This window comes from Danio rerio, chromosome 21 (assembly GCF_049306965.1).
Source record: "Danio rerio strain Tuebingen ecotype United States chromosome 21, GRCz12tu, whole genome shotgun sequence".
Taxonomy (NCBI): Eukaryota; Metazoa; Chordata; class Actinopteri; order Cypriniformes; family Danionidae; genus Danio; species Danio rerio.
In genome coordinates this window covers 4,380,922-4,393,651 of record NC_133196.1, presented here as the reverse complement: position 1 = coordinate 4,393,651, position 12,730 = coordinate 4,380,922, and the positions used below count along the sequence as shown (strand labels likewise).

The window sequence follows — 12,730 nt, the reverse complement described above, 5'->3', positions numbered from 1 at the left end:
ATGTTGATTTTTTTAAAAGTGTGAAAACAAATTGTAAAAGGTAAATCAATATAAAATGATAGTCGGTACGGTGGCTCAGTGGTGAGCACTGTTGCCTCACAACAAGAAGGTCGCTGGTTCGAGTCCCGACTGGGCCAGTTGGCATTTCTGTGTGGAGTCTGCATGTTCTCCCTGTGTTGGTGTGGGTTTCCTCCGGGTGCTCCGGTTTCCCCCACAGTCCAAACACATGCGCTATAGGTGAACTGGGTTAACTAAATTGGCTGTAGTGTATGTGTGTGTGTGTGTGTGTGTGTGTGTGTGTGAATGAGTGAGATTTCCAGCACTCGGTTGTGGCTGAAAGGGCATCCCCTGAGTAAAACATATACTGGAATAGTTGGCGGTTCATTCCACTGTGATTACTCCCAATAAATAAGGGACTAAGCCGAAGGAAAATGAATGAATAAATTTAAAATGATGTTAAATTGTTGGTTATTTTGACGAATTTCAGCAACTCTAATCTATTGGTGGATCACATGTGAATGACATCTTGATCCCGCCCTCACACCAGTAAAAACCAATCAGGGAAAAGAACAGATGAGGAGGGGACTGGAAGTTATTTTGCTTAAAGATATCATGGACACATGAGTTTAAATAAAAATGTTAGTGGATTAAACCTTTTGTAATAGGGCTGCACAATATATCATTTGAGCATCGATGTCCCAGTGTGTGTATTCGCAATGGAGGATTAGATTGATTAATAGAGATTATAAGGTAAAGATATTATTAAATCCTGTGTGTGTGTGTGTGTGTGTGTGTGTGTGTGTGTGTGCTCGTGCATGCGTGCGTGCGTGCGTACGTGCGTGCGTGTGTGTGTGTATATATATATATATACATATACATACATACATACATACATACATACATACATACCTACATACAGAATTATTAGCCCCCCTGTTTATTTTTTCCCCAATTTCTGTTTAAAGAGAGATTTTTTTCAGCACATTTCTAATCATAATAGTTTTATTTACTTATTTCTAATAAATGATTTATTTTATCTTTGCCATGATGACAGTAAATAATATTTGACTAGATCTTTATCAAGACACTTCTATACAGCTTAAAGTGACATTTAAAGGCTTAAGTAGATTAATTAAATTAACGAGGCAGGTGAGGGTAATTAGGCAAATTATTCTATAACGATGGTTTGTTCTGTAGATTATCGAGAAAAAATACAGCTTAAAGGGGATAATAATTTTGTCCCTAAAATGGTTCATAAAAAATTAAAAACTGCTTTTATTTTAGCCGAAATAAAACAAATAAGACTTTCTCAAGAAGAAAAAATATTATCAGACATACTGTGAAAATTTCCTTGCTCTGTTAAACATCATTTGGGAAATATTTAAAAAAATAAAAAAAATAAAAGGGGGGCGAATAATTCTGACTTCAACTGTATATTTCATTAATTATAGAATGAAAACCATGTTATTTTACATTTGATTGTTCAATTTCTGTACTTAAATACTGTTACACTCCTAAGAAAACCATAAAGCACTGTTTATTTCACTTCTATTTATTTATTTTTTACATAATTTATTCTAATTTATGCAGACACACTCTTTAGAAAAAGACTGGGTCATTCCAGTTGATCTCAATTAATCAAATCTTCCCAATTAGAGCTATTGAAATCATCTGGTTAATTATTGCTGTATTCATATTGTAATATATATCACTTAAAACATGACAATGTCATGTTTTTCCAATATTGTGCTGCCCTAATTTATATTATGTAAATTAATTCAGTGAAAACATGTTGATTTGGTGTTGTTGTTAAAGCATGTGTCTCTGGTGCTGCCGCAGGTTTGTGTGCGTGGAGATGAGGCGTTAAGACCGTCTCTGGGGGATTCTGGGGCTGATGATGGGTGCAAACACCAGTCAGGTGAGCGACCTGTCGGAAAGCCAGAGCATCCGCACTCTGATTGGACCAGACGCCATTTCAGAGAACGAGCCCTTTTGGAACCAGCTGATCTCATTCACCTTCACAAGCCCCACCTGCAGGTGAGAGGAACATCAATGATGTGCTACAGTAAACCCTTTTCACAAGACTGTTATGATGCGTTTAACGGCAATTAGCATCAAATCCTTGAAAGTTTTTATGTTTAAAGGAGTGATTGAATTGGAGATTTGTTTGTTTTGCTCTTTGAGAAATTGCTCGAACACTTCTCTGTCAGAAACTGTGATAGTTATTTAACCCTTTGCGAGATTTCTATGAGTAAAGAAACAAAGACTTTTGATTTCTGTCATATATACAAATGTTACTTTAATTAAATACTATTTTATTTTCTTTATTTAATTTTATTAACCAGTTAAACTCTGCGTGCCTGGTACCGGGGACAAAATGAAGTCATCAGGCGAATAAATATAGATTTAAGAGGTCTGTCTGCATCAATAACACCATATGACCTACTGGGTGAAAGCTTAGAATGTCTATTTTCATCTGATTCACATCACTTTAATATTTGTTGTACTGAAACGAAGTTATTTACACTTTATTTACACTCGATGTATAATATCTCGACCCCCCCCCCCCCCCCCCAAAATTATGTACATTGTTCAGTATGCATATTTTTCACATCGCTAATATTAGACACATATTGGCAAGTAATACATCAAATCAAAGCTCTCATTCCCAATAATAAGGATCTATCGTTATTTTTATTGATTTACAATCACATATCCAACAGTCTTCAAATGAATCATAAAGGATAAACTCGTTTTTTGTAAAATTGATTATTTACTCCGTGAGCTGCCAGAGATAGCACAGATAGCCAAACAAGCTACATCATCTTTTACCTTAGGTTGTCCTCTGCAAAATGAGTTCATTTTCAGCGTGTTTGAGGAAGTGTGCATCAGTAAACCCCTGCTGTGTCTTGTAAGTGCCAAACGCAACAAATAAGGGTCATGATATTCCAAAATTCGGGAAAATATACCTATCCACATGTATCATATATCATTGAAAGGTGAGATTCTCGGCTTTACGCTGATGTATCGCGAGCCTTGATCAGCCAATCAGTGACTGAGATACTGAGTTTGCGTATTTAATAAACTATGACAGTTTGTGTTCACTGAACAGTAAGAATGATTAATAGATCCATATGAAACAGCCCCTTAAAAGTCACGTCTCACTTTCAGTTTAAGGCTTTGGCGCGTTTTGCACTCGCACTACAAGCGTAACGCGCCAAAGCCCAAGTGAACCGCGCTCAGGCACACCTCTTCCAACCGGGCCTGGGCCGGCCAAGTGAACCGTGCTTGAGCCCGATTCAGCGCACTCACACTTCTCAAACGATCCGGGAAACGGGCCTGGGCACGGTTCGGATAGCATAGTGTGAGTGCGCTGAATCGGGCTCAGGCACGGTTCACTTGGCCGGCCCAGCGCGGTTCACTTGGGCTTTGGCGCGGTACGCTTGTAGTGTGAGTGCAAAACGCGCCAAAGCCTGAAACTGAAAGCGAGACGTGACTTTTAAGGGACTGTTTCATATGGATTTATTAATCATTCTTACTGTTCAGTGAACGCAAACTGTCATAGTTTATTAAATACGCAAACTCCTCACTCACCTACCTATTCTTTCTAAGTGCTTTCTGGTGATGTATAAACATACTGTCATGAAAAACCTGGAATTTTGACATGCCATTTTCCAGGCCAAGTTTTGGAAAAACTGAAAAATCCACAAAGTTTTGGAAAAGTCATGGAGATTAGATTAACAAATATTTGTATATTTAAATATAGGTTAATTGTTATTGCTTCTTTTTCTGTCCATGGTCAAACACATATACTGTCACATTATTAGTGAGCATTATCTAAATCAGTGGTTCTCAAACTTTTTTCATTAAGTACCACCTCAGAAAAAAAAATGTCTCTCCATGTATCACCAAAATGAGCAGTATTGAAATACAGTAGCTTAGTAGGCCCAGTAAAGCAGCTACAACTCTGCACAGTTAAAAAAATGTGGCAGAAATATAGGCTATATGTCATATATGGCATATTATTAACATAACTTTTGGTAAATTTTGAAATGTGTGTAGCATGTACATGACATATTCCATTCCTCCGGTACCACAAGAAGGAAGCCCGCGTACCACTAGTGGTACACGTACCACAGTTTGAGAACCACTGATCTAAATCAATTTTACATAGATATAAAGATTCATTTAAACTAAATGTTGTATGTTTTATGACATGCTGTAATAACTTTGAAGATGCATAATTTTTCATACTATTTACCATGTATACATAGACATTACATGAAACATTAGGTCATGAAAATTTGCTTGAAAGTCCTGGAAAAGTCATTGAATAATAGTAGTAAAATGTGTATGACCCCTGATAAATCTCAGTGTCAAAAGATTTACCTTTATGAATGGTTTAATGATCGAGGGTCACATATAATATTTTCACGCTTATTTGAACACAAAGGTGTGAGTTTGGGTCACTTTTATAACAAGATTCACAATTTGTAATGACAGTCGATGAATCTGTTGTCAACAAAAATGTTTCCTGTAATTGCGTTTTACTTTTACTGTTCTCTTAAATAAATGTAAATAATTAAAGTAGTATTATTTATTGCTAAATTATCTTTTAATTATACAGCATTTTGCTTTATGGAATTAAATGTTATGACAATATACCAAGAATAATTATCATAAAAATATATAATGTAAATATTAATATTAAAATATGATATGTAATCTTAACTGTAGCATAATACATTATTAACAGAAGCTGGGAATGGCAGTGAAGCTAAATTAACATGTTTATCAATTTATAAATGAATCAAGCACTCCGACTCCCATGGCACTTGACATTTCTAGCAAAACAGCAAAGCAGAAAACACAAATACACAATGCTCCCTCACTGAAGATGACGTCTCTGCTGTGTGTTTATTTAGATAGTTGTAAAGTAGATGTCTCTTACTGTATTTTGTATGTTGTGTGTTTTCTGTCATATGTGGGGATTTTTCTGCTAATGCTTCGACTGAATGTGGATGTGGATTGATGTCATGAGCTCAAAGTGGATGTGTGTCAGTTAATCAGAGAAAGACACCAGAGGGAGCCAGAGAATCACCATTTCAACATCTTTTTGTGTAGAACAGTGGTAGGGAACCTATGGTTCGCGACCAAAAATATGTGGCTCTCCAGCTGAGAGGCAGTCTCTCCTTTCAATAATATTTTACAGTTTAAAAATGATAACTTTCACTACTTGCTATATGCTGTACAGTAGTAATATATGCATGCATGCATGTAGTAGTATTATATAGCCCAATGGCTCTTTAAAAAAATGGATTTGCCAAAAAAATCAGAAATGCCTCTTTGCTGAAAAAAAGGCTCCAGACCCCTTTTGTAGAATGTTCATTATGATCAGGGCAAGACTATTTCTGTGCAGAATTTTATAAAAAAATCTGCTGTTTTTATTTATATTTTGGGAGTATGGTAACTAAAACTTGAACTATGAAATAAAAAAGACCCCCCTTTTTAACTTTTATTTAAGTTTATTAATGCAAATCTAATTAAATCCATTTGCTGTTAAACAAAGCATGTGTCATATAATATACTCTCTCAAAAGATTTACACAATTGATTTGTTTTGGGACAATGTGACGCCCCTTTCATACGGGGCGTCAGCTTCAACGCTTCCCATTCACTTTGAATGGGTGACGTCAAGCGTAGCCGAACTGCATTTTGGATCCGTCGGTGCCACTTCAGAGGCGTTGCTTGCTGCAGAAGTTGTGACTTGTTCAACTTTTTAAGCGCCGACGATTGCGTCAGCCAATCAGATTGCTGTATGCAAATACACCGGCTCAGACAGTAGTCAAATGCTGACTAATTTCATTGGCTGACTCTGCTATGACGATCGTGTCAGCCCCAACTTCAAACATGCCCTTTGTCAAGCGTTGACGCTAAAGCTCCCTGTGAATGGGGCGTGAAAGAATTAAGTTAATTTATTAGTTTTTACAAATGAAAGTGAATTAAACAAAAAAATTGCCGAAAAAAACCCTAAAGATTTGTGTTTTTTCAGCTCATTTTAAATAAGTGGTTTAAACAGATGGTAAACTTCATAGATTACATTGACTTAAAGAAATAAAACAATACTTCACAAACTGTATTGTGGTTAAATCATATTAACATGTACAATTTGGTTCATTACATTTCTGAAGTTAAAATAAAAACTACATGAATATATATTTATACATGTTTAGTAAAGTAAATAAACAGATTCAATGATTGGCTAAAAATTTTGTGGAAATCTGCATATTTTTGCTTGTGCAGCAGATTCTGTTTGGCACTAATTATGACTTGGATAAGTTTTTCTGGATTAATCAGATATAGTTAACTTGCATTATATTGTGTTTTTCCTAAATGTGCTTCATACACACCTAAAGTCCAAAAGGTTCTGAAAAAGGAAACTTTCATGTGATTTTTTTTTTAATTTTTAATTTTTTTAAAATCAGATTCAGAAAGAGCTTTATTTCGAGTCTTACATTTTATTTCAATTTGTCTCAGTGTTGGGAGTTTCCAGTACAGAAAGCACAAAAATTATAAACATTTAGTGCAGACAAAAATAGAAAATAAAAACATAAATAACAATAATAATTTAAAAAAGACCCCGTCAAATTAATATGGGTTTTGAGGGTCTGAATTTGCAAAGTTGTATTAGCATACTAAATCTATGCATTTTTATAATTTTTTTTGTTTATTCTTCCTGGTCAAAACAGACATGAATGCAATGTGAGGGTTACAGGCATTTTAAAGGGGTTATTTTGGGGTTTCAATACAAATTCAGAGTAAAAAAAAAAACTATTAAAGGTGACATGGTGGCTCAGTGGTTAGCACTGTCATCTCGCAGCAAGAAGGTTGCTGGTTCAAGTCCCGGCTGGGTTAGTTGGCATTAATTTAGGGGTAGTTGCTGCCTAATAGTAAGGGAAATTGGACGTGTAATCCATAGGTTGCAGGTTCAATTTAAGTTAATAAAAAATGTTTTAAGTCAACTCTATGAAGTAGAAACCTTATAAAGTTGTGTTCAATTAAAATGAACTGTTTAAATAGGGTAGCACGGTGGCTCAGTGGTTAGCACTGTTGTCTCAAGGCAAGAAGGTCGCTGATTCAAGTCCAGGCATGCGCTTTAGGGGAATTGAAGAAACTAAATTGGCCGTAGTGTATGAGTGCGTGTGAATGAGTGTCTATGGATGATTCTCACTACTGGGTTGCAGCCGGAAGGGCATCTGCTGTGTAAAACATATGCTGGAATAGTTGGCGGTTAATTCCGCTGTGGAGACCCCTGATGAATAAAGGGACTAAGCTGAAGGATAATGAATGAGTGAATGAATTGTTTAAATAAAGAGCATCAGACAATAAGTTTTCAAGTGTATATGATCCTAATCTTCCTCTCTCTCTCTCTGTCTCTCTCTCTCTCTCTGTCTCTGTGTGTGTGTGTTTGCAGTGCTGATGCTAAACTCCTGGAGGAGGCTGTCGTCCCGCTGGCCAAGACTCTGAGTATGTGTGTGTTTCTATGAGTGATTTACTGCCGTTTCATTATAGTCCAGACACGCACTGATTTCAGAGCCTCTATCTTGTGAAATAAAGCTCTGTAATTGCAGGCGCATGAAGCCACAGCATTCAGACTGATACCGATCACATGTCAGCTTTGCTTTTATCACGGACTGTGTATAATTTATAGAGTTTATTGATCCATTTTTTTTTAACAACTAAATCACAGGGATCTTAAATGTGTTGAGTTGATCTGGTTTAGTAGCACGTACAGTTACATGAACAGCCTTAAGTTGGTATGGGAATGATGTTTTGTGTTTTTGATCATCTTCATAGTTGAGAATAACCCCAGGTCCGGGAACTTCGGGGCGTTGGTGAGAGTTTTTCTCAGCAGAACCAAAGAGCTGAAGATTTCCACAGAATGCCAAGAGTAAGTCAGAAACCTCTACATTGAGGTGTGCTTATTTCTATGGCTTTTAATGTGTTTTTTGTGTCATCTGTTATTGAACTATGAACACTGTAAAAATATTTGTTAGTGAACAGATTCTGTATTTAAAATTATTTTTACTGTTTTTTCTGTATTGTCAATAACATTATATATATATACTCGCCTGTCACTTTATTAGGTACACCTTACTAGTACTGGGTTCGACCCACTTTTGCCTTCAGAACTGCTTTAATCCTTCGTTTCATAGATTCAACAAGGTGCTGGAAATATTCCTCTAGAGATTTTGCTCCATATTGACATGATATGGCATTGATTTGTCGACTGCACATCTATGATGTGAATCTCCCGTTCCACTACATCCCAAAGGTGCTCTATTGAATTGAGATCTGGTGACTGTGGAGGCCATTTGAGTACAATGAACTCATTGTCATGTTCAGGTAAACCAGTCTGAGATGATTAACGCTTTATGACACAGCATGTTATCCTGCTGGAAGTAGCCATCAGAAGATGTGTACACTGTGGTCATAAAGGGATGGACTTGGTCAGCAACAATACTCAGGCAGGCTGTGGCGTTGACACGATGCTCAATTGGTACTAATGGACCCAAAGTGTGCCAAGAAAATATCCCCCACACCATTACACCACCACCACCAGCCTGAACCTTTGATACAAGGAAGGTAAATTCATGCTCTTATGTTGTTGACATCGAATTCTGACCCGACCATCTGAATGTGGCAGCAGAAATGGAGACTCATCAGAGCAGGCAACATTTCTCCAATCTTCTATTGTCCAGTTTTGGTGAGCCTGCGTGAATTTTAGCCTCAGTTTCCTGTTCTGAGCTGACTGGAGCGGCACCCGGTGTGCTCTTCTGCTGCTGTAGCCCATCTGCCTCAAGGTTGGTCATGTTGTGTGTTCAGAGATGCTCTTCTGCAGAGCTCGGTTGTAGCAAGGGCTTATTTGAGTGACTGTTGCCTTTCTATCAGCTGGAACCAGTGTGGCCATTCTCCTCTGAACTCTGGCATCAACAAGGCATTTGCGCCCACAGAACTGCTGCTCACTAGATATTTCCTCTTATTCAGACCATTCTCTGTAAACCCTAGAGATGGTTTTTGTAAAAATCCCCAAAAATCCTCATTCTGATGCTTGGTTTAAACTGCAGCAGATCGTCTTGACCATGTCTACATGCCTAAATGCATTGAGTTGCTGCCATGTGACTGGCTGATTAGAAATGTGCATTAACGAGCAATTGGACAGGTATACCTAATAAAGTGGCCGGTGAGTGTATATACAGTGATCAGCATATAAGTAAACCCCTCACAAATCTGTTTTCTATAGGATGTTTTATAATATTATATTTGTACATATACTAATCTAATGAAATAACTTATGATAATAGTCCAAAAATTAGTAGCCCAAATGTATATGTGAGGGAAAAATATTAAATAACAACTTTAAAAATGTTCTCCCTGCGTTCGCGTGGGTTTCCTCCGGGTGCTCCGGTTTCCCCCACAGTCCAAAGACCTGCGGTACAGGTAAATTATGTAGGCTAAATTGTCCGTAGTGTAGGAGTGTGAATGTGTGAATGTGTATGGATGTTTCCCAGAGATGGTTTACAGCTGGCAGGGCATCCGCTGCGTGAAACTTGCTGGATAAGTTGGCGGTTCATTCCGCTGTGGCGACCCCGGATTAATAAAAAAGGGACTAAGCCGAAAATAAAATCAATGAATGAAAATAAATGAAATTGTTGGAATTTTGTAGTTAGTAATTTGTTTTTGGAATATTTTGCATTCACTTAAATATATTATATTTCTATTTCTAAAGATGTTTGGTGACTAAAATATTATTTTAATAGATATATCCCTTTAATAAATCTGTTTTGTTCTAATGCACTAAAATATATGACCTATGTTCACTGAGAGTTGGTCAAAAATATTATTTATTTATTATTTATGCAGTATTTTAATTAGCAACAATTACATTTAAGCTTAATGAGTCTTGTGTGTTTAAGTTTCTATTTTAATATGATAATAAATGTAAATGAATGTCCCAGTTCTCAGATCCTGAGATTTTATTTTTCAGAATTCTTAAAATATCTTTTCCCACACAGGCTTTTCCCAACATTATTTCACTAATCGCTTCGGACGATTTAATAAGATGTTTCTGATATGATTTTCCCATGGGAATAGCAGCGTCTCACACATCTGATGTTTGTGCTGAAAGTGTTGCTGAAGCATAAATCCAGATGAGGGAGTGACTGAAGCACAGATTTATGAGAACAGATACAGCCTCAGCTGATGTGACTGCTGCACACGTTTATCATTACAGCAACCCATAATCATACAGTCACCACTTCTGCGTCTGACAGCATGTGTGTGTACTTGTTTATGTGGTTTACGAGGACACAAAATTGTATAGTGACATGGATATGACCTCTATTAGGGTGGTAAATGAGGACTTGCTTTGTGTCCTCAAAATTAAAGAAACAAAAATGCTTTAAAATCATACTCAACAGGATTTTGACATTCAAATTTTTCCTTTGAGGGTCGGGCTTAAGGGGAAGGCCATATAATAATAATAATAATTTTTACATAAAATAATATTGTAAATATTGTAAAAAAGCTGAAATCGCAAAATACAGTTTTATACTGGGCGACCCAGTGGTTAGCACTGTCACCTCAGAGTAAGAAGGTCACTGGTTCAAGTCCCGGCTGGGTCAGTTGGCATTTCTGTGTGAAGTTTGCATGTTCTCCCCGTGTTAGCATGGGTTTCCTCCGGGTGCTCCAACACAATCCAAACACATGCACTATAGGTGAATTAAATGAACTAAATTGGCTGTAGTGCATGAGAGTGTATGGGGGTTTCCCAGTACTGGTTTGCCGCTGACAGGGTGAAGCTGCAGTTCACAGTCAGTAATCATCTTTCTCCCTCTCTTTCTGTTTCTCTCTGTAGTCAGTTGTTCATCTGGCAGGCCCATAATGCTCTGTTCCTGGTGCGCTGTTTGCTGAAGGTCTTCATCAGGGAGATGAGTGAAGAAGAGCTGCATCTACAGTTCTCCTACCAGGAGAGGGCGCCGGGAACATATGGTATGACACACTCATTCAACGCTTACACTGGATTCATGTCCACTTTTTGAGCTCGGTTATGTGGCCCTCATATATAGAGCAAGATTTTTGGTAACACTTTAGTTTAAGCAGCAATTCTCTCTATTAATTATTGGCTTATTATAAGGATATTGGCTGTTTATTAGTACCTCTAAAGCACATATTCTGCATGATTTTATTCTACATTCCTAATTATACCCAATACTTTAACCCAACCTTAATAACTATTAACAAGCAGCAAGTTAGGAGTTGATTGAGCTAAAAGTCATAGATAATGGTTCGTTAATACACAGAATTGTACTTTAAAATAAAATAAAGCGTGACCAGATTTATACCTTGTTAGCAAATTGTAAACAGAACAGATTTAATTGTTGTTTTTTATAATAGAAAATAAGATAATCAACATATTTTAGATGATAAACATATCATCTCCTAGTGTAATATTTTACATCAGTGGTTTTCAAACTGTGGTATGTGTAACACTAGTGGTAGGCGGGGTTACTTCTAGTGGTGCACGGAGGAATCGCTGGGTAATGAAAAAAATAAGAGAAAAGTGAATACAATTTTAATCATTTGATGCGTACGATAATGCCGATGTGATCAGTATTGGCTGTTCTCTAAAGCCTGTTATCAAAGCACTGTGCTTAAAATGTTTATTTTCCCTCATCCACACTGAGACGGAGCAGCTGCGTTTTAGAATGAAAACAGCCTCTCCAGCGTTTCCAAAACGCTCCGTTTTCGGCGCTCGTGTGCCGTAGTGTGGACGGATGGTGTAACCGTAGCAAAACTTTTGCGTTTTCAAACTAAAACGCATTAGTGTAAATGGCACCTTAGCTTTTCAAAATGCTGCACTGTGAGTCACGTGACAAGAACCGACCAATCAACTTCATATTTTATGTGGAATATTATTTCGGTAGACTACTTATCTCAGACAAACATAGAACACCCAAACTTCAGTGCTTTTTAATTTTCTCCATGAATAAAACTTGTATCAGAGCTGCGGCAATGTTTTGACATCCTCTGAGGAAAAACGGGTTCCCTACCAATCTACATACAAGTCAGTGTTTAGATTTCAAAAGGTTTTACAAATATGTCATATGCACATGCACAATATATTTCAAAATTTATCAAAAATGGTATAAGTATGAATATGAATAGAGACTATTTTTTCTGAGGTGGTACTTTGTGAAAAAAGTTTGAGAAACACTGTTTTAGATAATAAACATCTAACATGACCTAAAAAAATCATTATACTGCATGCACACTTTTATAGCATTCATTCATTTTCCTTCGACTTAGCCCCTGATTTATCAGGGGTTGCCACAGCAGAATGAACCGCCAACTATTCCAGCAAATGTTCTATGCATCGGATGCCCTTCCAGCCGCGACCCAGTACTGGGAAACACCCGTACACACTCACATTCACACACACACTCATACCCTATGGCAAATTTAGTTATTCTAATTCACCTATAGTCCATGTTTTAGGATTTTGGGGGAAACCGGAGGACCCGGAGAAAATATATCCCAAAATCTGACTTTTATGTAAAGACATAAATACTCCAGACTAGTCCTTACATTATCTGTGTGAAATAATACATCATTTGTCTCTGTTTTGCTCATTTATTTTAGGGTATAGGCTACATTTTTTGTGTATAGAG

The 12,730-nt window shown here is 37.0% G+C and overlaps 1 protein-coding gene across 3 annotated transcripts in view; it reads left to right on the top strand.

The window, feature by feature from the left end:
- Positions 1-12,730, top strand: part of dym (dymeclin) — a 166,986-nt gene that overhangs the window by 5,243 nt on the left and 149,013 nt on the right. For all 3 annotated transcript variants that reach the window (XR_012397078.1, XR_012397079.1, XM_073935700.1), the window contains exons 2-5: positions 1,840-2,037; positions 7,474-7,526; positions 7,857-7,950; positions 10,918-11,051. Coding sequence is in view for 1 of the 3 variants with exons in the window: in XM_073935700.1 (XP_073791801.1) it covers positions 1,895-2,037; positions 7,474-7,526; positions 7,857-7,950; positions 10,918-11,051 (424 nt within the window). In the remaining 2 variants the exon portion in view is untranslated. The remainder of the gene's footprint in view (positions 1-1,839; positions 2,038-7,473; positions 7,527-7,856; positions 7,951-10,917; positions 11,052-12,730) is intronic.